General features: G+C 45.7%; 1 protein-coding gene across 2 annotated transcripts in view; it reads right to left on the bottom strand.

Annotated features, from left to right (window-relative positions):
• Window positions 1-24,464, bottom strand: part of FBXO42 (F-box protein 42) — a 49,214-nt gene that overhangs the window by 23,893 nt on the left and 857 nt on the right. For both annotated transcript variants that reach the window (XM_085319933.1, XM_085319932.1), the window contains exons 2-3: window positions 7,321-7,587; window positions 4,704-4,820 (exon numbers count right to left, since the gene is read on the bottom strand). In XM_085319933.1, the coding sequence (XP_085176059.1) occupies window positions 4,704-4,820; window positions 7,321-7,570 (367 nt within the window). In that variant the 5' untranslated portion in view covers window positions 7,571-7,587. The remainder of the gene's footprint in view (window positions 1-4,703; window positions 4,821-7,320; window positions 7,588-24,464) is intronic.

The following is a 24,464-nucleotide window of genomic DNA, read 5'->3' on the forward strand; positions in this document are numbered from 1 at the left end:
TGGCAACATAAATACCRGGTTTGTAGCTCCGCAGGCTTCAGGATTTACCTGCCACGGGATATAAGCTAAGCCAAGTGCYTGACTTTGCACTGGAGCAGGCAAGGAGAGCTTGTGCGATCCCCCAGCCCATCTTCTGGGCAGCAGCACTGCTCTCTATGAGGAACAGGAGTAATTTATAGTACCTATCCACTCTGGAAGATGAGACCGTGTGCCTTCTTCACACGGTGACTCCTTCTATGCTGAAATGTCATCTCTACCCAGGAAGAGATCTCTGCCCATCGCTACTCAAGGGTAGCAGCCAACACCCAGCACCCCACGCACGTGCAACTGCGATCYGGGGCACTGCAATGAGCTTTCTGTGAGTTTTCTATTTATGGTTTCTCGATGGTTCACAGTTTCCCTAGAAATCTACTCGCTACCTAATCGTCACAGGTTAAGAGCGATTGGAAGCTACCTCGTTTCCAAGCCAAACCCGTGGCAACTGCTGCTTTCACGCACCAGCTCAGCCCAGTTAATTTATTATTTTGGAGAGGAGGTGRCAGCATTCTTCTCCTCTATTTGGATTTAAAAACAGGCCAGGCACACAGGCACCRTGACGTCCTCACAACATGTATTTTAATCCCAGACCRAAACAATTTAAACTGTGCTTTCCTGCTGCTTCTTTGCAAGCCATTTAAAGCTTCTGAAGCCAAGATAGATGAGGTTGGCTTTAAAAATAAGTAAATAAATAAAAATGTAYGGCTGAAAACTGCAGTTTGATAGCAGCTTTTCAAACATGTAGAATAACTCAGGGGAAGAGAGTGTCAGTGGTGCTTCCAGCTTTTTACTGGGTGGGAAACAAGAAACTGAAAAGCCACTGGATACTTTTTCTTTTTAAAGCCCTAGCAAAAGTTAGGGTGTCACAGAGTTTCAATATGCCAGAGATGGTATGTTTTTGTAACTGGAGCTGAAGAGAATAAATATTTCTTTCTCATGTTTGAAGACACTGATACCCAGMGACTGCAGAGTCAGCTTATTTTGACTACATTTCTGTCTTCCCCACCTGTGCTGCACAACAGCAATGAATAAAGCATCAGAGATTTTCATCCGCAGTATGAGATAATGAAAATAGAGATCAAGGGACTCTAGCTGAGAGGGGAAAGCTGAATGCAAAACACATGCCCTGGATGGCAATTAAAGGGCATCAGCTTTTTAAACATTAGTAATCCAAGTATATCAAACAAAGTAACCTATATATGRGACATATCCTGCATCTGAGAGAGGAGGACAAGGCAGTGATCTGTYGAACTCCCATTTCTATGCAAGCCTCAAGTGCAAACATCCCTGCAGCTTTGCTGCTAAATGTCAACAGGCCTTTATACATAACAGCTTTCTTAAACCATCCCAGAACGCTACTCCAATTGGAGCTTCAAAGAGCTGCGACTGGAGAGAAAGCACACTTCAGCTAAGGACAGGAAACGCAGCCCCAGAAGTGCAGTTGTCGGAACTGAGGTTTGGTAAAGATACCGGTCGTAAAAGCTATCCGCCTCCTTTGGAAAGGACCTTGCAAAATTATTCCCCCTCTCTCATTCAGGATTATTTTCCTGCTCCCCGTGCAAAGCAACAGTCCCCCGAGCGCCCTGTCAAGCCGCAGCAGCAGCTCCACATCACAAGGGGAAGGGCTGCACATCGAATTATCGACATCGCTTCCCTCGATGCGCGGTTTTCAGAGGAGACGTCTCCGTGCCTAACCTTGCTTAGCTGGAGAGCAGTGCCAGGAGGGAGGGCTGCAAGCAAAAGAGCTCGGGGCTGCTGGCTGACACTGATGTTTACACCAACTACGCCGCAAGTTGCGGCACGATAAAAATGCTCCAGACCTCGGTTCTGCAACTGCCTCCTCATCTTCAGGAGGAAAGGAGGAGGGAGGGAAAAAAAACATCAAAAAAAAAAAAACAAAAAAGGTCAACCATCCTTTAAGATAAAGCTTTTCACTTTTAACTTTCCCGTGTTCCACATCTGTTAGCTTAATCCATTAAGTTATTTTCATTAGCCGTCATGCTGGTAACAGTCTCCCCAAACCGTATGGGAAATTGGTCTTTAAATTTAGTCACAGCGGTACCAACTCGTCCATCAAAGGATCGGTATTTCCTGGCACGCCGCTCGACGTTCCTCTGCTGCTTTTCCCTTCTCACGTGCCTTTCGCACCTTCTGACATCGCTCTCTGGCTGCAGCTGGCTATTTAACTACGTGAGTCATTGCACTACTGTAATTTTTGTAGATTTATACGTTAGGGTTGGAAAGGACAATTAGGTGATGAGCACAAATATTACACCTTCAGACAGCTACCCTGTCTCCGGCTCAAAAAGCTACGCGAGAAGCATGCAATATAGTAAGCCCATACGTTCAAACTTAAAAAATCCCAGTATTATTGACATGGTGTAATGCTATGCAGCTTAAATCAAACTCTAGAAAAACTACAACCCATCCAGAAGGTTCACCAGCCAAACTTGGCACATAATCAAAGAGCTCGACAAGTCCTTTTTTTTCCATAAAACTGGTGACTGACATTAGTTATTCCTTATCAGGGAATTTTTCTATTACTTGCCTGAGAATTTATGAAAGACAGAGACCTGTACCTATTTAAAATTCTCTATCTTGTCCTTTCAAATACTGGCTCAATATTAGCTCTTCTGGGATATTTCTATTAAGTCTTGGGAGAAGGATAGCCCTCACCARCTCTTTGATGCCAGCTATTGGTGCCTGTCGACTTCAAACGATCAGGTAGATGACRTCTTCCCGTGAATCCGGACAGTTCGTCATGTCACTCCCCACCAGAAAAGGCTTCACAAGTCCTCCCTCTCTCCCCGCTTCCTAGATCTCCTGTTTTTACTGCTGCTTGGCTCATCACAGCTTAATATTTTAGGTCATCATAAGTTTGGAAATTGTCTGGATGTTTCTGTAAGCTGAGCGCTTAACCATTCGCTGCTTCTGTTTTATCCTTGCCGTCAAAGAGGAATTTCATCCTCGATCAAACCTTTCTCCAGGCCCTAATATCGGAATCCGCCCACAAACGCGCATGGCTCGATTAAACGGAAAGTGAATCCCACAGATCTGGAGAACCATTCCAAAAATTAAGCTGGCAAACCGGTTAACCCAAACGAGCTTTCCGCACGTAAACGACATTAATAGCGCTTCAGCAGCGGCGAAGGGCTGAGAGAGCAGAGTGCTGTCAAATAGCCGGATGAGGAAGGATTACGTGCTCCGAGAGCAATGGCCTGAGAGACTCAAAACCCATGTTGGATTGGGACATGGTCCTGAGCACGCAGCAAGTCCTTGATATAACAACTTTGGGCTTCTTCGGGTAATTTATAGTTAGCCTTAAAGGTTCACCTGGAAGCAACCACCACTCCGCAGTGCACAAGCAGCGAGCATATCGCCAAGACGCAACAAGCCTCCTCCAAGGCACCGGGGYGGAAACAGTGCCAGATGAGATTACCCTGAGATACAGCCCGATCAGAGAGCCAATACTGCCAAGGGAAACGCAAATCTGCAAGTCACTGCAATCATCCGCAATAAGCACTTTATTAGCATTGCCACTTGAAAACGAGCTACAAACTGTAGTGCCTTTTTATTTATTTATTTTTAAGTAGGACAAAGAAATCTGAGCAGCACAATGACTTCACCATAATTCCCCTGCAGCGCCTCCTAGACTTGCCTTGGCAAGAGGCTGCGCCTTCTGCGCATCAGTTGCTTCATAAATTATTACTTGGGAATATGAAAGTTTTATTACTGCTTGCTCTTGGAATCGCACCACTTACATCATGTTTATTTACTTTTTTTAAAAATGAAACTCTGCTCTGCGGAAGAACTGTCTCCCTGAGAGCTCGGACCCAGCGACAAAGATACGAAGACTGAATTTTTGTCATATTTCAATAGGTTGCCTGGCACAGCAGTCCAAGGCAGCTAGATGCTCCTGCAGTACAAATAAGTTTTACTTAAGCAGCTCTCTCCTAATGGGAACTTCTGTTCAAAAAGGGGCAAAAAATATCGCCTCATAAGTTAAGCAGGGTTGTCAAGTAACTTGTCGATATCTATCAACAAATCACACCCAATGCAAATGTGCTGGCCTCAGTGTGTCTCGTGCGCAGTCCTGGGTGCTTTTAACAAAGCAAGTTACACACAGCCTCCTCCAAACTACACTACCCTCAAAYGTAAAAGATGATCTGCTGTAGAAAGCAGCCAGCACACCCCCTCAAGCATCTGTGAGTACGCAGACTCATTTGCTGCAACAGTCACTGGATTCAAGTCGCTATCAAGTGAGGTCTCTATTGAAGGGGACGCGGGAAGCTCAGATTAGAAGGGGAACTGGTTAAAGAAGCTCACACGTGAGATTTGCAGAAATTGCAGATGGCTTAAAGGAACAGAAGGCACACCAAGGAGGAAAAAACACCCCGCCCTCCATTAGCGTTTCCTCTTGATAACCTAGGAGCAATGGGATGATAACGACAACCAGCTACTGAATCCCTATTCTTGTGCAAAGCGCTTGTGTTGGCAGAGCTGCATATTACGCCAAGCAGCTCAAACTCTGCTGCAGTGACTGGCACGTGTGCTGTGTGCTGCTGCAGCTGTATCCCCAGCGACGATACAAACACCTCATCAGAGCTTTCCCTTGCAAACCGGAGCCGCAACAGGGGCGAGCCGAGCTTTTCTGAGCAGCTACTTACTGTGCGAGAAGCGTTGCGTGATGGGGGTTCCAGGATAGGGGTAAGTGCGACTCTCCCACTGAATATTTCCTTCCTGCACTGCTTTGATAAAGCCGTGATAACACTGATGGGCCACACCTGAAGAAAAAACAAGATGTCAGCAGAATTTGGGGCATGTTAGGAAGGATCCGTGCCTGCACAATTGCACAAGCACGTCCAAAGGCAATGCATAATGCACCCATGCAAAGGAGGCACCGTCCTTGCTAAAGAGCCATAAGAGCCACGATAGTGGGTAGCAGCAGGATAGCCATCATGGAAAGAAGCCTTGTATTCAGACAGAAGTGTAAATACCCTGGTAGAAATTCATAGAGGAATCAAGAAAAGAAAGAGTGGGTATAGTCAATATGCAGAAGTCAGTGACATTTCTGGAACAGATTTACTGCCCTTCATCTCCAACATCTGTTAGCTCTGAGCAGGTAAAATAAAGCCTTTGTGAACAGCAAGCATATGTGATTAACTGTATGGAGTACCTACGTCTGTCTGTGCTGAGAGGGGCAGATACTGCTTCCTAGGGGAAGGAAACAGTTGCTGAAGATTTAAGGCTACGCTCGCTCCTCTACAGATGCTCTGGGACCTAAAGCGCCTGTTCGACCACGCGCCCACAAACCCCACGTCACTTCAAGATGCTCAAGCTGGTGCTCGAAGGGAGGATTTGGCCCTTCACATGTTCACAGAAAAAAAAAAAAAAGCTTTTAAGAAAGTGCATCCCCCAAGGAGCAGATCCCAACCCAGCTAAACGTTGTCTTCCTCTAGCACTCAAGCGCTTGCATTTCTGGGCTACAGAGGGTATCGACAGCAGCATCCAGCCCCTGAGCTTCCTAAGCCTCAGCCTGCTGCAGAGGATGAAGGAGCTGGCTCGYTCCACAGCTCCTTGCTGGTGACCTGTGCTGTGGCAGGAATCACCCTGAGCCRCCAAGATAATTTTCAACAGCTCTCTTTACTGAGAGCCCCGTGCCAGGAAGACCCCCAACAAGAAATCACACTCCGGGACACAGAGCCGGAAGCGTTAAAAATGAAGCGCTGGATCCCCAAGCAGCTGGTCCCTAAGAGACACAAGGGAAATGCAACCTCAACTGTAGGATTTCAAAGCAGATGTATCCTGACAAACAGGAAAAATTACCCAGTAGAAACCAAATCAAGCATTTGCCTCAAGTGACCTCTCTGCTTTTCAGAGCACAGGTTGGAAATTACACTTAGACCTGTAGCCACTGAAAAAAAAAAAAAAAAAAAAAAAAAAAGGACAGGGCTACCCAGCAGCACTCAGCACCCACGCTCCCTAGACCTGAGAGGTGAACCAGTCATTGCAATGTCATGTTGCACCTTGGGCTGCTCATGCCTCCTCCACACTCAGAGGATGTTTCCCACAGTCTCTCGCAGGGTGAATCACATGCTTGCTCATTCCAGCTGCGTCCTTTCCCTCTCTCAAGATCGCTTCAGGAACACGCGAGCGGGCGAAAGCGTACCCGAGCAGCAGTCAAAGCCCACGGATGCTTGAAATGTTTCAACATGGTGCAAGCTGCTGCGCTGGCAGTGTCARCTGACCCACATTTACACAGAAAGTCATTTTGCAATGCTTGTTTCCGAAGTAGATGTTTTTTATTGCACCTCCACAACCTGTTAAACCCTGGGCAAACCCCAAGGATCTAAGAGCAACGCTTTACACGTGCAAAAAGCTCCACAAATTAAGAGATCACCCCCACACAAATGCCCTGTTGTACTCAGCAGCAAGGGCAGAAATGGAGGCATTTCTCACCGGACACTACTTTGTGCTTTTTAGATGAAATATGTTATCCTAGTGCAGGTGTGTCTCATTTCCTACAGCTGCATGGTCTCCTCTCTAACTGCCTGTAAAAGTGTTTCTCCCCAACAGCGCCACTCCTTTGTCAAACAAACTGAAATCGCCCAGCACRTTCAGAAAATATCAAGAGCAGAGAGGCAGATAAAGTGTGGACAAGTCTACAAGCAAAGCTCTTTGCTGCATCGCCTACATCTGGCATTAAAATATCCCCATAAGGCTTCACAATTACTGCTGCGCTGAGGCACACTGAAACATTTGTATCTCAGGGCTACTCTAAAGCTGCAAGAACCAGACAGTTCTGTTTCCAGCCAAAAGCTAAGGATTTGAGTGTGTAATTACTGAATAAGATCAAATTAAAGCACAATTAAAGCACATTAGACATGGGACACTGGGAACCAGGGGCTCCTGTGTGCGCTGCAGAGGAACCCTAAATACAAAGTAAACAGTGCTGCACATTATCAGTGTATCGGGAGGGTTCAAAAACAGAAACCAGCGAGCAGACTTATCGTGGRGAGCGCCAACCGGGAACAAGACTCCCCTGAGCTGAGGGGCTCAGTTCTGCAGCCTTTCCGTCGTTAGCAATGCCTTCTACCAGAAAAGCAAACCAATAGCTGGAGCTATTTTTTCCTGGCATTAACTTGGTGCGAGTCAAATTTCTGAGTTAAAAAAGAAAACCTACGCAAACAGGTGAGTCTAAAGCAAAGCAAAGACCAGCTGGAATAACCATCTGTTCCCACAATTAGAAAAAAGAAAATGCATTCTCATCTCAGCTGTTAGTACCTTTGATTAGTCGATACCACTGTTTACAGACAAGGGCAGCAGTTTTGTGCTCCTGATACGGCGAAAGAAAGGACAGGATATATTCCAAAACCTCTTCCGGGAGCTCCAGCATTGATCTGTTATGCCTGGTCTCCTCGACCTCCAGCTCGGCATGAGGCTCATCATCTTGCTCCATCGTCCCTTCGACCACAGCTTCTTCCGGATCCACGGCCATGAAACCGTCATCTTCACTGTCCGAGGAACTGGCCATGGCATTCCACTTCACAGCTTCAAGGGAAAACGGGGTGGGGAGGCGGGAAAAAGAAATACAACACATCAAGGTCACAGAAAAACTTAATAGCTCTGGACTATGAACGGYAGAAACGCAGTCGCAAGCTGTGCTGCAGGCATGACAGGCCCACGTCGGGCTCTACCTCGGTAAATTCCGAGTTAAGCTCTCGGATTTTGCAAAACTTTGAACCTTGCTGCAGAGTTTAGCAACGAGCTCAGGACAGAGGTCCCCGATATGTAGAAACAGGGGCTCAGCACCTTTCCTCCCTCAAAACCACCATCACCCAAGCAAAAAAGAAAAGAAAAGAAAAAAAGAAAAAAAAAGAAATGCAAACACGTCACGTCGTTCTCTGCACAGTATTTTCCCAGGCCACTTCTTCATCTCTCACCACTCTCAGATCTACCGACAATACAGAGACAGCAAAAAAACACTTCAGAAATTACAGTCTCTCAACCCCCCGCCGCCTTTGCAGCCTCGCCAAGCGTGAGAAGGTATTCAAGCTGCCGCGCTGGCGGCTCCGGGGAGGGGACGAGGGTTTGCAGCGCTCCTTGCAGCCAGCCACGCTTTTCCGGGGCCGAGCTCTTGGCCGAGGAGACCGGCCGGTTTTTCGGGGCCCAAAGGCAGCCAGCCCCGAGCGGAGGCGCCGGGAGGGCTCCCCACCAGATCGATAGCATCCCCGAGGAGAAACAGGAGCCAGGGGACAGCCTTGCAGCCCCTCCTCCCCAGCGAAACCAGTTTTGCCAGCGGGTCTGCTTTACTCCAAGCAGTTGCAACTTCTCAAAGAGCATGCTGGGGAAGAGAAGAAGAAAAAAAAGAATCTCTACCATTTTTAAGCTACGTGCACTCAGCTGCTTATTTTCTGTAGGTGAGGGGGAAAAAAAATATGTATACATATATATATGCAGGATCAGGTTCAGAAAAATTACTTTAGCCAGAATTACTCTCCATTTTTGTCAGGTTCGCTGATGCAACAGCTTCAGAAAAATCCCAGGGGCTGCCAGTCTTTGGTATAAACCAAGTCATAATCAAACGTGCAGTTATCACGCTAGCAGATGCTCTCAAAACGTCCCCGTGTCAGGACCGCGTCGCACAGTCGATGCTGTGACAACGGCAGGTTGGAACCGGGACGCTTTGACATAAGGGCCGCTGGCATCAGCGAACGGCGTGTTACGCGGCCGAACGCGGCAAACGACGTGCAAGCTTGCAAACTTTAAGAGCCAGAAAGAAAAACAAAACAAAACACGCACACAAAAAGCAAAAGTTGCATTTAAATTAAAGAAAAAAAAAATCAGAACAGGGAGTTGGATCATCCAGATCAGTAGGATTGGGCACCTGTGGTGACTACGCTGAACATAAGCCTCGACTTGACAGGTTCACACAATAAATCTGTTGCGTTATCAAGGTTTAGAAGCCAGGACTGTGCCGACATACGTTTCCCGACAGCTTTTATTTACCTTTTAAATAACATACAAACCCTGCTGGAGTAGGTCAGCTGAGGAATGCAAAAATGAATACCCTGCTAGCAAGATTTCCCCCACCACCACCTCTACCTATAAATAGTCCAATTATTAAACTGCAATTTCAACCCTCTGGGGGACACTCGGGAGCTAACACAATACAGCAGGTTAATCACCAGTGCGCAGACCTTTCCATGGGACCCAAGAGAAGACGGGCAGCTCCGCGTACCATCAGAAGTGATTAGGTCAAGGTTCAGGAAAGCATCTCTAAGTCAAATTTGAGAAGCAAGAGTACCAAGAAAAGCTCTCAGAGGGAACATGCTCCTGTTCTCTGCCTCCTTATAGCACGTTCTCCTGCAGATCTGGGGACGGAGAAGTTGCACGGGGCTTTTCCCGGTTGTCCCACACTCACAGCAGACAACAGGTACACGCTCATGTCTACCAGCAGATCTGATGGCTTAGCTGTGCAAGGCTTCCTGATGGAAGAAAGCAAGGACACAAACCTTTTGAGGGTTGTGGGCACAGAAGGCTTCATAAAAGCCTTCTTCAGAGATGGCTTTCACCCACCCCAGTCTTCCACACACATTGGTGGATCTGCCCCAACACCAACACACGGGCGCAGACAAGCTGATCCAAGGCTCCTTCCAACACGACTCCCTGCGCGAAGCCTAATCCCCAAGCTGGCTCCCAAACACAGCTTGCTCTGAGGCACATCCCTCGCTGCTATATCGTTTCCAACCTCTCATTAAAAAAGAAAAAAAATAGCTACATAATCCTGAAATTCTCAGTGGAAAATTACAGGAAGCGGGTTGAAACGAAGTGGAACCCAGTAGGGCATCGGTATAGCAAGCGCTCGCCAGGAAAACAATGAAATTCCTCTGCGTTCCTCAAGAAGAAATCAAGATGACTTCAGACCATCCAGGATTTAATTAGAGCTTGCTGTACCAGACCAATTTATAATATCATAAATATTTAAAAGGGCCTCCTTCGCTAAATCCCGGGTTTCTAAGCGTTCGAGCTTAACAAATAACCATCCTCCAAGCGTTAACACCCATGCCGTTATTTTTCCTAGGGAAAACGTGCCCAAAATTAGTAATGAACTCGCAACTCCCAAAAGGCAAGTCTCTGTCAAAATAATCCTTAAAGCCTGACCTTCTGTGTACGCAGATTTTGCTAATGTGGCACAGCAACTGCAGGCCAGGAATAACTACCCCTGGACTGTAAAAATTTGCCTTGTGCAGCCAAGGAAAAAGCCTCGCTCAAAAGCCTTAAAGGCAAAAGGCTAAAAATCCCAAGGTAGCCAGCAAGAGACAGCTCAGGTATCCCAGGACATCTCCAATTATTCTGCAGACCCACAAAAGAAAATTCCGTGCCAGTATTTTTGCTGGTTATTTGAAAAGCAGAACGGAGCATCTGCCCTCCCCTCGTAGGATCACAGTTTCCATTTTGTTTTCCATCTTGTGTTGTAGTTACTAGACACTCACTCATTTAGCCTGGCTCTGCAAGTGCTTTCTACTCCAGAAATAATTCAGAGTATTTAGTAACGAGCCTAAAACCCTACCAAAGAAAAATTCAAACTGCCTAAAATAACGCATGTAAAAACGCCAAAGCACAATCAAACCAGAACTCTGCCAGCGGTGAGCAAGTTTCCGTGACCGCTGTTGAGCTCTTTCTCTGCCAGTTGGCAAAACATTTTATAACCATTTTCCTCATTTCAGAAGAATTGCAATTTTCTCTGCCTCCCCTCCCGAATGTGTTTAAGAATCTGCTATTTATTCTGCTGAAGTGATTATCCACCGCAGCGGAACAAACAGATGAGGAAGATTAAATGCACCGACAAGATAAATGCCGGGCTTGGGCACATCTAGAAGGCTGCTAACGACGCCAGACTAGAACTGTGCTCATGCAAAATCCCCATCGAGACCAAAAAAAAAAAAAAAGCCCCTGTGACCACGCACCAAGGCTTTGGGCAGGCACTTTCAGGATTTAGGCTGCAGGTTTACGTCCCTGGGGAATCACCTTGCTGTTCTTCCACTTGCGGCTCAGGCCTGCACTAAAACACGAACGGCAGAAGGTTTCCTTCGGGGTGACAAGAACTTTGGGCGAGTAATTAAAGCTCTTTCAAAACGAAGCATCGCACAGCCACGGTGATACGGCTTCAGGAGACGGAACGCTTCACCTAAAGCAGCTCCTAACTAAAGGGGTTCAATACACGTTGAAGGTTTCCCCTCCTGTGCTTAGGAAAAATAACCCAACTGGGTGATGGTGGGGTGGAGGGGTGGGGGGGAACAACCCAACCTCTGAGGGAAAGTCGTTGGGTGAAAAGAAGAGGCCATGCAATAGCACTGAGTCAGAGCACATCACTCATTACTCACACGGGATTGCTCACCTTAACACGCCACAATAAAATAAATCACTAACCGAAAGTAATTGTAGAAGCTGTGCTCTCTCTTGCGGAAAAAAAAAAAAAAAAAGGAAGGTGTGTTAAAGCACCCAGCCCTAAAAGGATGAGTGCTTCAGTTGGAAGCAGGAAGGGACCCCGCAGATATTTAATTGCACTTGGCAATTCGTTGCTACGGAGTTAATTTAGGGGTAGAAGATATCAGCTGCCTCCAACCTGCTCCCCAGCCTCTTCCTCGCGTTTTGCAACTACTTATTCTGCTTGTCAGCAGCCCYGTCAGCACAGCAGAGTAGTGTTTAAAGAGACGTTTGGATCACTTGGGTCTGATTTCCCGCCCATCTCAAGAAAACGATCCTCTAACAGGCAGATGCTTTTGAGTACAAGTCTTACAAGTGCTTTCCTTGAAGAAATCTCTACCTTTACTGCGAAGGAGTATTGTCGCACGATACTTTGCTGGATGAAGAAAGTAAGTTTATCCGCAGCAGCGGGCATAAGGCGTTCCCGCGCCGCCTGCGCCRTCAAGGACTCGGGTGGAAACAAAAACCACCGGATTCATTCCGACTTCCATTAGAAGCAAGGCTGGAAAATGACTATTTGGCAAATGAAAAGAAGAATTTAATGAGCAGGTGAATAAGAACACTTCAAGCGTTTGGTGGCATCCTTCAAAGGCTGCGGGAGGAGAGTTTTGCCCACAGGGCAAGCAGAAGGGTGCGTTAGGTGACTAACACTATAAACCTCACAAGCCCCCAAGTTTCTCCCCACACACACCCAGGGGCTTTCATTTCCCCCTCCCCTTATTTGCAACCGAGGCTTTCAAAGCCAATCCTACCTCTCGGAAGCAAGAGCAGGGAAACACTSCCGCGCTCGCCCCAGATCTCCGCTCAACCAGGAGGAGAAGGAAGAGCAACGGACCTGGCAAGCTTTGTCCCTCCAGMGGGGCTTTTGCTAGCATCCGTCACCCTACAGAAGCCATGAGCCTTATTCCAGTGACACAGCAGGCAAAAATAAAGTACTRTTTCCTTTACTTAAGCGGTAGATGCGTACTGCTTTATCAACGCAACAGTACAGGAAGGGAGTGAAGGGTGTACTTACAAGAACAAGAACCTCAAGAAGCCACGGGAAATCTCACAACATTACTTCAAGTGACGAAAGAGCAACAGCAAAGTAAGGCATTTAATTCCAGTCGCATTAGGGAGGAGAAACCAATTAGGTTCATGAATAAACRAAGCCATGAATTGCTTGGGATATGGGGCGGAGATCAGGGGCCCTAGAGTCCTGTTAGCTAAAGTAGATTTCTTGGGAAGCGCTCTTGGAAGCGTTCTTGGGAATTTCAGCAACGCACAGTAGCAGATTTTAGTGAAAAACCCTGGGAAACGGTGATGTGCAATATCCTGCCCGTGTTGCTGTGCTGGTATCAGACCGAAAATGGCTGCACTGGAAGGATGAATGAGGGAGACCTTGAGGACACCTGCAACAAGCTTTTCTTTTCATCCCTCCAAAACAGGCAATTACAAGTTCTTTGAAGTGCAGCTTTTCCCCCTAGCTGCATTTCGGCAGGAAATTGTTTTTCCTCCCAATAAGACCTAGCTTCAGCCTTGAAAACAAAGGTTACATAAATTCCATCTGCAAGCTTCAAACTGGAAATCTCTCTCTCTTTACACTACCTTCCTGCTGCTTGTTTTTTTGCCTGCTAACCTAGGACTTTTWTAAGGATTCCAGAGACAAGTCTGTACGCATGTTCAAAATTACATGGCTTCCAGTGCAATACGTCCTGCAGTATATCTGTAATATGACAACATGGTTAACAGTGAATTTTAATTGATATATTGTAATAAAAAAGTTTATAGTTACCAGAAATCCCTGCCATCCCTCCACATAACTTAGCTGAGGGAAGGTTCCAGTGAGTGCTCATTTTTATTCTAAGCTTGCAGCAAAATATAAAAAATGAAGTCATGTATCATCATGCAGTGAGATTTATTACACAAACAGCACACCAATCAAAGTAGTCACCTTCTGCGTAATGCATCTTCCTGTAAAATTACAGCACAGGAGGCATCACAGGAAAAGAAAAGGGGGAAAAAAAAAGATAGATAGATAGAGAGAGAGAGAGAGATTTACTCTGGATTTATTCTACAAATACAAACCCAGATAGCACTCAGTTTCTACACTTCTAGTTTGGCACACGGTCATCAGAAAAAAAGAAAAAAAAGGAGCAGTATTTAAGTGTGCACAGGAAAACTTGTTATTATAATTAACCTGTCATTAGAATTTGCTAATGCAATAAACCAGAGGAAGGCAGAGACATCAAGATTTGCCTAAAAGGTTAATGAAATATTAACAAATCAAGAACTCAAACAAAAAGCTAAAGCACCAAGACCGTCTCTGGATATCATTGCAGAAAGCTGCTAAATAAGTGGAGATCTCCAACATYCAGTCACAAATCCCAGAATGCATCCGCAGCAAATGAATTTGAAGCCTTTCTAGTTTCTTTTGATGGCCTTATTACGCTTGAAATAGCTTGCCTGTTCAAGCATCAAGTTGTTTAAAAACCTATCAAAACCTCTCCAAAGCAAGAGCCGGCATAATAAACACAAGCAGGACGAAAGGAGATGTTGCATCAYGCAATTCAGTACCACTGCAGCTCGCAACGCACGCTGTGGGGGCCAACGAGCCCCAAATATAAACCACACTGTGCATTAAATACATTTACCCCAGGTGAAAAAGGTTATCCAGTTGGGCTAGGCATCCGTGTACAGGGGGCATCCTCTCTGAGTTTTCACCTCCTCCCAGGACGGACCCCCACAACGAGGAAATTCAACCCACATTTGCACGCTTCCAATTCTGAAATTGCAGTTGTCGCCCAAYGATTTTGCAACCCTCCAACCAAGCTGGACATGAATCCAAGTGTCAACCCTAGGCAGATGCCAGTAACCTAGACCCAAACACGGCCCATTTTGAAAATGGTGCAACCTGGACGCGATAACCAGCCGGACTGTCCATGTCTAGGTTTACTCTTGAAATTTGTCGCCCTTATTGAAGCCACCCCAGATTTTGTAGGACTTGTAAAGAAATAATATTTTGGGCTCACACACTCCCTCTGCTGGCTCCCTCCAAGCTGTTAATTAAAAGTTTTTTCACACCTGCCTGTACTTTCCACAGCAAAAGAGAAAAAAAAATTCAGCTCCCAAACAACTGAAGGCAAATAAGATTAAAAAACCCAAGCAAATAAATRGCCTTGAGAATTCAAAATGCTTCGGGAAGTTTTCAAGAAAAAGGTGCAGATACTTTTCCCATTGTAACGTTAGCTGCCTGAGGATAAACACTTTTAACGGCAGCACGACGGCTGCCCAGATAAGAACATCCAACACAGACAAGATTTTCGGTCTAAAATTGAACTCCTGTCTGATAATACCAACAAAACACAAGACAGCAAATACTGGAAATAAATGCAGTCTCCCTCCTTGCTCAGGATAGCACAACAAGGCTAAAACTCGTGGGCAGTATCTGYCAAGTTCAAATTAACCTGCTTACTTAGAGGACAGCTTGTAAAAAATTCTAATATAGTTTCATKTCCTTACTTCCTACTGACAACAGCATCTGAAGATGCAGAAGCTACTAAGATTTGCTAACTCCTGGACAGATTTCAGGCAAGTAAGGCCAAATCCACAGTTAAAACTGTTAGCGAGACACATGCGATTCATCTAAAACCAATAGTCTTGAATGTGCCGAGAATAAGCCGTAATGTAGGAACTTCATTTCTGTAATTATACGGCAAGACACYGCAATGCCCATTTTTACGTTCAAACACACACACAAAAAGTGCTTGGGCAAAACAATCATATGTAAACATGGAAACATCTCAGGGAGAGGTTTGCTAACAGAATTAAGAGTTGAGCAAGAGCTACCCGAACATGYTCAGTGAGTTCATTCCTTACTTTTTGACAGACTGAATTAGATGCTTACTCAGTGTGGTCTGGGTTTTTGTTTTGCTTTTAAATAAAGAAAAAGTCTTTTCCTTGTGCGGTATAACCGCAAGGAATCTCCGCAGTCGTTGCCAGCGCAATTCCCAACAAACTGCTGCCCACATCGAGTCCCTGCGGTGCCGGGGGTCAATCAGGCACTGCAACGGGGAAGCGGCCTGCAGCAAGTGGCACAATCCTATGCAGCGCGCAAGTACCTTGGCCTGGAAAATCATGGATTGTATCCACCTCCCTAGGCACAGCCACTAAAACAGGCATCTCAGGAACCCAAAAAAAATGCAGTTTCCTATTGATGCAGCCCTTGCAATGGAGCCCCGGTGCCTACYGCAATCCAGCTGAGGGAGTCATACCTTCCTCCTCCCAGGTACCTCTTCCTTCAGCTTCTCTGGTCTCTGTGAAGTTGAGCTCCTGCTGCCTTCTTTCCTTCAGGGAAGGCACTAACAGCATCCTTCCTCTCCCTTTATATTCCCTACAAAACGTGGAGGACCTTAACATCTCTGASATTTTTCTCCCTCCGTTGAACTAGGCTGAAAAGCAACAGGGTCAGGAGTTAGCATGAGAGGAAGAGGGCTAGAGTGATTGCAACAAGCCTTGCTTCCAAAAGAAACCAAGCAAAAGCCTGGGGGGAGAGAGAGAGAGAAAGAGAGAGAAGGGGGTGAAAAAAAGAAAAAAGCAAAATACACTGCTTTGTATGGCTTCCTCCAGAAAGACTACRAGCCATTTCAAGGGAGTTCAGTAAATACGCGTTAATCTACGCTGTAATGTTTAACACATTCCAGTTCAGGAGCCTCTCATAGCTTTAAGGGGCAGGGCAGCCAGGCAAGATTTAGGTTTCCAACATGGCTCTAAAATTCAGGCTTAGCAGTTTGCTACAGGAAAGAAGAATGAAGTTCTAGCGCTCAATAAAAGTAAATTGCTGCACAAATGCTAGGTCAAGGTCAGGGTTTACTAGCAGGGCAACTCATCACGCAAGCGTTCACATTCAAGCCTCTGCTTCTCTCCCCCACTCCCTTCTAATGTGGTCTTCGCACATAAGCATTTAAAGGAAGGGGGGCGTGGAAGAATTCAGTGTTTGCAATAGAGCAAACTCACTCTACAACCTTATTTTAAGAACCACAGTGTTCCCTTACTGACTAAGAAATTTAAGTAACAAGTAGCTCCGAGACATCCCATCTGAAGGGGTGAAGAGCTCGATGTTACTGACTTTCACTCCAGCAAGGATGAAGCAGAAAAAGCTATGTATTAGCACAGAAGAGACTCAGCAGCCAAGGTTTCATTTAAATCAATATCTGCAGCTTTCAGATGTACTGCTGACTTAACAGGAGCTTGCTGATGCAAAGTTTTTACCTTTGCTAGCAAGGAGGGTTTCAAGATATCTACCACCATCTTGACAGAGACATCATTAGTACACAAGCACTCGCCAACGAYGGTCTCTTCTCCATCTTCGATGGTCTCCTCTCTGTCTTCGTGCACAACAGATAAGTTGCTCAGCCATAACACACATAACGCGGCCAACACTCTCGCTGAGCCGCTGGAAGCACGTCTGGCGACGTCCACCTGGCAAGTCACATCCCGAATTTGCTTGTCATCATCTTAAGCAAACAAGTTGATCTAACCCACGAAGCGAAGGCTGCCGACGGCAGTTAACCCTCCGGCAACACTCAGCTTCGTGCTGCCCACAAGGCAGGCTGCATCCCACTGAACTGAGTCGAAACAAGCCTCATTTCCGCTCTGTTTGCCAAACATGCGACAAAAACAAATGAAAACGCAACAAAACAGAAAACATTTTCATTCTCTCAGCCATAGAATAAAGAGGTGGTGTTGGTAAACACGGTACACTTGACAGCTAACAGAAAACGCGCTGGCGTGACAGCATGCAGTGTCCACATATACCTGCCACCAACTTACCAAACACACCCTCAAACGCATTCGCGCATTACAAAAGCGCCGATCAGCGGGTGTCCCGCTGCCCGACTTGTAAGCGCCGCAGCGGTAATTAACCCCCTTTTATAGGTAAAGGAACAAAAGCACCGAGAAGCCAAGGTCAAGAAGCAGCAAGTCCTTGACAGCGCCGGCATTACAATGCCGAGATTTCTGGTTCCCTGACCTGCGCTTAAGAAACTAGGTCGTTGCCTCTCTCCAGTTAAGATGAATATTCAGAGAGCGCCAAGAGCTCTTTTTTTTATTTTTGACAGCTAGCTGGAAATAGTCGGCACTGGAATGGAAACAAAGAGACACTAATCAAAACATAAAAGGCTGACGGAAAAGAGTAAGATTTATGAAAAGCAAGCGCAGAGCTTAAGTGCTTGCCTTGACACCTGTAAAGAGGGACCAAACATATAAATTCAGAATGTGCCTGAATTTATCACCAGTATCCTTATTCACAGGATACTAACCAGGCAGCGTAAGCAGCTAACGAATACCGATCGCTGCTCTGAGAATACAAAGCCGGGACCCTCTCGCAGCGTTGTGCAATTTGGCCTGGAAGAGAAGAACACTGCCTAAGGGTCCACGCGGACGGGACACGTATGTCAGCGCGAGGCCATCGGCCGCAGTTTCACAGGGAAAAGTAACCCGGGAGGAAGAGGATATGGGCTGCTTTCACCCTGAAGCTGCACAACACGCCTTCACTTTTTTGTGCGTTAACTTCCCTCTACCAGAGCCTTGCCAAGCATCAAAYGGAGATTTCAATACGGGACCGGCTTTAAGGCAACGCTGCTTCTCGTATCTCCAAATCCTGCTGAGCTATCATTAGCTCCGTAACTGGCAGTCTAGACAGAGTCTCTTTCATTAACCGTCAATGAGGTCTGTGAGAGCAACGAGCACTGGGAGAACCGTTTTCCGAGAGCTAAAGATTACGGCAAAAGCATGTTTAGCAGAATCAGCAACAGCGCTTTGCATGCACGTATTCTCACGGGGGAAAACAAACYGGTTCAGGAAAAACGCGGTGTCATTTAGAGGTAGCAACAGAGCTTTTCTTCAAATGCTTCAGAAAGTAGCAGACGGGAAGGAGAATTAATTTCTTCCTGGGCAGCTCCTACTTCTCCATCATCGGCAATGCAAATGTGTAAAACGTTATTATTGAGCAGGAAGGACTGCTTGATGTCTCCTCTGACGTTTACAGCTTTCCCCAAGTCTTTACAGGACAAAGAAAGAGGGGCAAGGACCCAGGAACGACCCGCATGCCTCTGCATGGGGTAGCAAACAGCCCCATCAACATGGCAAACGCAGCCTGCAAGCAACTGAGCCACCTACAGGAAAGTACAACCCAACCGCTGTTGCAATTAATTTAAAACAGATTTCACAAGACCCAGTTTTCTCACAGATCTTCAGAAGACACAGCAAACAAGTCAGACAAGTATTTGCTTCTCTTTCCACACATTTTGAGAATTTGCTTTCAGTAATCTCTTCCTTCTTCTTCTTAGGAAATTGTCCTCAGTGAATAATAATAATAAAAAAGCAACACACTGAGAAACAAATCCACTACAATTAAGTGCCTCACCACTAAAATCCACGGGCTATCATTTTATCCTGCCTGGCATATCTTTTCAAGGTTGTTTACTAAGGCTTATGAATACTGGATATTAAACAACATTAAGGAGGAAAAGACATTAAAAAACCCTCTTTGCAACAGCAATCCAATCCACACCGAGTTAAACAGCAAATAAAAATTCACAGGAAGCGCGTTCATTTAAAACTCATCCCCACCTCTTACTCAAGAGCTCGGCCCCCAGCAGCCCAAGATTTCCCTTCATTACCACCCCAAACCACAGCCCAGCGCTCCTGCCACCCAAACGAGCACCTCTTTCTAATTTAAGCTGCCACAACTTCCCACCAATAAGCACAGCCATTCGTCGCACGGAGCAGGAGAGCCGGGCAAACCCTATCTTGAAGGATTACGGAAAACCCTCGGCATTTCCCAGTAGYGCAGCATCCAAAAGCCAGGCTGTACCGCGGGGTTGGGAGCGGGATAAGGCARTGCGCATGTCTCCTAACCTGAGCCGCGATGTGCGTCCACGTTCTCCGACCAGGTCACCGCTGCTCCAAAACCTCAACGGCCAAAGGACTTTCTGAAGTCCCCAGCCACCGGTGCGATAGGGAAAAAACAGCCGCTCTAAAAACAAATGCAGGAAGAGTATGCATTCAACAGGACAGATTAAAGGTGGCTGCTCAACGGACACGCTAGGAATTGAGCTCAATTTTAGCTCAATACGCTCGGCCACAGAATGGATGTGATAACAATGGCATGAGAGTGGCTGCTCTTTGCACTTCTCATTTAAGTTGTTTTTAGCAGCCGCTTTCTCATTCCAATGAAAGGATCTGATGCACAACCATCAAAACATTTCGCGAGCGATTTTGTGCTCCTTTCGTTTTTAAAGGCACCCTAATAAGAAAAGGAACAACCGGAATTGGTTTAACAGGAGGACAGGACAGGACAGGAGAAAACAGTGTCACTGAAAACATTTTCCTTTGGAGGAACTAAGCTTTTAAAATACATTTAATGCTCCACATGCATTTAGCAGCTTCCTCTGTGATTGGAAGCTCGCTACGAGCTTAACTGCCCCTCAGTACCGAAGGGACTCACACTCTTCTGTTAAAGCAAGAATAAATCACTTATATYGTTATAGTCTCTCCAGCATGATAAAAAACTTCATACGTACGACAGAACAGCTCTTCCGCTCTCCAAATCCCTACGTGAAAAGTTTTGAGATGAACAGTTGTGGATGTTTCTGCACGCTGCTTTCTTCCTACAGTCACCTACACTGAATAGAGTCTTAACAGYAACATTTTTACATTTATGAGCTACCTCTTATCCAGGATAGGATCAAATCCTAAATCATTCAGCTAACCGTATCTTTGCCTACTGAAATGTGCCACTTCCAGACAGACTATAGATTCATTACAGGCAAGTGTAATAATTTTCTCAGCCTTATAGGCAGCTTTGATCAGCCAAAACACATATACTGAAATGAGAATTTTGCTAAAGCATCATGTATTTTCAGTATTTAGTGGCAATCTCTTGCTTTTACATCTATAATATACGACCTGTCCAGCAGGATGACACCTCCTACTACTGCACCTTGAGAATCAATTTAATAAAAGCATCTTTTCGGCAGAATCAAACGCTGTTTTCTGCCGAGACCTAGGATATCCTTAGAAGCATCTCGAAGCATTGACAGGGCTAATGCTACCGATCGTCGCAGATCTGATGAGATCAGAGGCAGAAGGGAGCGTTACTACAGCACAACGATCCTAACTTAACAAGAAGCCCAAAAATTCAGACAGCACTGATGTCTTACCTTAAACCCTCAAAAGCCCCAGCTACTATGGAACTTGCACATGCCACGAAACAACATAAACCAGACTAATATTTTAAAATGCATCTAAAAACACAAGAACAGATACAGCTCACTGAAGTCAAAAATCACAGCTGGCCCAACCACACTAAATAAGGGGAAAACACACATTTTCATCTTCACTCGGGAAGTTGCTTAGCTAGTAGATACATATATATATATATTTTAACTTACCATAAAACTGGGATGAGAAGATACTCCCTAGTGTGCTCAARTATGAATTAATTGAAGGTCTAAGAGAACATTTGCAGCTCTTTAAATAGTAAGGTCCTGGAGGCAAGAACTGCATTTTTCTGCATGTTGCACAATACCAAGTTTCTTGTTACAATTTTGACACAGATGTCAAACTTCTCCTCTTTATATAAGAGGATAAGCACGCTCGAAAGAAAATTTGACTTCAATTTCTAAACCACATCAAAAAGCTGCATTAGCTATTAACGACAGTATAGCTCGGCTAAGCCCAAAAAGCAGATACCTTGATTCGATCTCTCGGGGATGTCACCGATTGCACGCAGTCCCACTCAAGGCAGAAAACACATTCTGAAAGGAGCTCTTATCTGGCAAAACACCCATTAAGTACATTATCAGAGCCACCAGAGTCCTCTTTTCAAAAGCTTTTATCCAGATTTGGATGAGTCTTGCAGCCCAGCACTTCTTTCTGGCTCTACCACCTTTTATAAGTCCTTGCAGACATCCCGGCATGACACTGCATTTTAAAAGCTAACAAGGGTATTAAACTTATCTGTGTTCAATCTCAAAAATTTGTAAGGGCAAGGTCTGAATCAATGTTTTGCAATAAACCCTCCCATGACTAAATACACAGGGAAAATAACTTCCCTCAGACGCATAGCTCTGTTTACACAGAAAGTGGGAACCCTTTTCAAGCAGCACTCAGTCACATCCTGTGGAAATGGCTCAAATTGGCAGTGACCAAAGCAGCCTGCATTACAACCCAACAACTCTTTGAAGCTCTGAAAACATGCATTAAAAAAAAAAAGAAAGAAAAAAAGAAAGAAAAATTATCACTCATGTCTGGGAATGCATGATGTGTCTTTCCACTCCAGAACTATGGTTGGTGTCACTCTTTCCATTAGAAATACAGAGAGAATATATAAAACTACATTTTTTTTTGAGACTTAACGAACAGTCATATGCAGCCCACCATCTTCATAAACAAGTGCCCCTTCCCAGAAGATGTGAAGGGAACACTTAACAATAAAAAACAATTGCCTAAAATCTCCAAGAAGCCATGCAAGATTTTGTGTACTAGCCACAGTCATGACAGTAATATTTGTTCTGCACGTGAGATTCGTTTTAGGGCTTCGCCAACAGCCAAATACACAAAAAAATCCGAGTGTAAGCATGAGTGAAGGCTGAAGTAACCTCGGTTTTAAAATCACACGTGCTGTCACGAGTAGTCAATGAGAACAAAAMAGCACAACGTTGTAAATCAGTGCTACTGTAAGCAATAACAAAACTTTGTACTATGCAGGCACCTTTCAAGCCCAAATGCTTTGCAGAGTATTTCACTCACCACCACGAAAAAAAAAATGGTGCTTGGGTGGAGAAATCTGTCAGTTAAAATGCCAGGTAACCGAAGAGGAAAGACGTGCATAAACATCTTGGCTATGTGAAAACACGCAAGAGAGAAAACCTGCTGCACACAATTCTGTTTTGGTAAGAAATACAAACAGGACAGATCCAAAAGCACTGATGAACTAATAGGGTTGAATGACTAATTTCTCTCTCTATGAGAGTTATACCTAGCCTTGGAAACAGCCTAGCAAGGAAGCAAACATGGCAAGGAAGAGATGCAGAGACTACGAAGGAGCTGCCTTATATGCGTTCAAGTGTTCAGAGTCAAATTTTCTCAGGAAAAGCAGGCAGAGAGGAAACATCCTCTTAAAAAAAAAAAAAAAAGAAAGAAAAAAAAAGCCAAACCAGAAGTGGCGTGGAACTTAAATACTGAAAACTGAGAAAACCCACTCATGTGCTGGCCACCGCTGTGCGGAAAACCTGGCAAGCTATATGTACAGACCTATCCCATTAAATTCCGCACAGCCTAAGTTTTAATTCCAACATAAGATTTCCAACCTTGTACTTGATAAGCTTTGACATACTCTCCCAATAAAGTCAATTCCTACCTGGGTGCTTTTTGCAGTTTTCCCCAACAGTCAAGCGAGACAGACTCTCAGCCACACCGCAACCCTTTAGCATTACCCAGCTTTTCGTTACGGTTACGAGCAGCGTCCGGTTTGCTGCGAGGATTTGTTCATGACCAACAAAAATGCCAAGAACTTCGGGAGAAAGGGAAAGTAATGGAGAGCCCTCCTTGCTAAAAACTGTGGAGGAGATTCAACTAATCTAGCCAAGGGAAGGCAGAAGCTGCTCTTTCCCCTTTTCCAACCAGTGTCTCTGCCAGGGACGCTTTGCAAGCACAGCTATACTGACTTCTACTGCTCAGTGCCTCTGCCACAGCTACTGCTCGTTCTGGCAAGACATGCTTCTGCTGATATCACTTATTCCAGCGCAGAGAAACAAACCACGCCGGTACAAACTCACGCTGGCAGTACAGCCACATCAACGCAAGAAAAGGCTTTTTGCTGACACAGCCCCATCGGCTGGGGCCTCTGCTCCCACCAGGACCTGCACAGCGGGCTGAAAGGCAGATGTAACTATACTGGGGGGAGGGGAGAAGCAAAGGGAGCCCCCAAGGCAAATCTGAGAGTTACTCCCACCCCCTGGCATCAATATAGGGAAAAGGAAGGAGAGATGATGGTGGGAACACGCAGGGATAAGAAATTCCTAAGAAGTCCATCTTAACTTTCATGCCACACCTTGCTCATAGGTTTGGTTCTCCGGCTGGAAAACTTGTCTTCTTTCGAGCCCTGATTGCAACCACTGCATTGTGATAAGGGGCAGTTTGTGAAGACGCTGCAGCGTCATCACGGACCTGGCACTTCCTAAGCCACGCAACCTGCAACGCAAGATATTGATTAAGGCTTTGGGATGTCAGGCAATGACAGGGGGTGACTCCTTTGCTCTTGAAGGGCCGGGTGGGTAAAAATGCCATCACACTCCAAATTGAGGTCAGCTGCATCTCAAATGAAATGTGTTTTAAGCTAATACAAGCCCCCTTTACAAAGGTGGACAACTTGTACCAAGAGCAACGCTATCTCTGTCCACTCGCATATTTACAGCATCTCTTCTGCTAAAGCACTTCCACTCGCAGACCTGCAATACAAACAAGTCTCCCTAACAGTAATTAAAGCTGTTTTAACACAAACGGCATCCCCCTCCAATCGACTAGGTTATCTTCCAGACAGAAAACGCTCCCATCTAACAAACTGATTTACCACACCACAGACCAGCATTTCAGTTTAGTAAGGCTTTGCCTGGCTTGTCTTTTGTTCTTCCTCCGAGCACGGATTCGGGTTCAGATTCTTAAGTGCTAGATACCAAGGGCGCTACGCTGGCTCTCGGAGCGCGTGAGAGAAACGCTCAGATTTAGAAACCCGAAAGGGTTCGAGGCAAGAAACATCGTTCTGGAGAGCTTGGGGGGCTACGCCTTGCTTAGAGCGGAGGGTAATCCTCCCAAGCGAGGACCTCTGCATGGCGGTGAGCCCTGCAGTAACACTAGAGCGTTCAAGGCTTCAGCGCAGCCCAGCTGTGCCAAAA

This window comes from Rhea americana, unplaced genomic scaffold (genome assembly GCF_003343005.1).
Source record: "Rhea americana isolate MKP2758 unplaced genomic scaffold, rheAme1 scaffold_603, whole genome shotgun sequence".
In the NCBI taxonomy this organism is placed as follows: Eukaryota; Metazoa; Chordata; class Aves; order Rheiformes; family Rheidae; genus Rhea; species Rhea americana.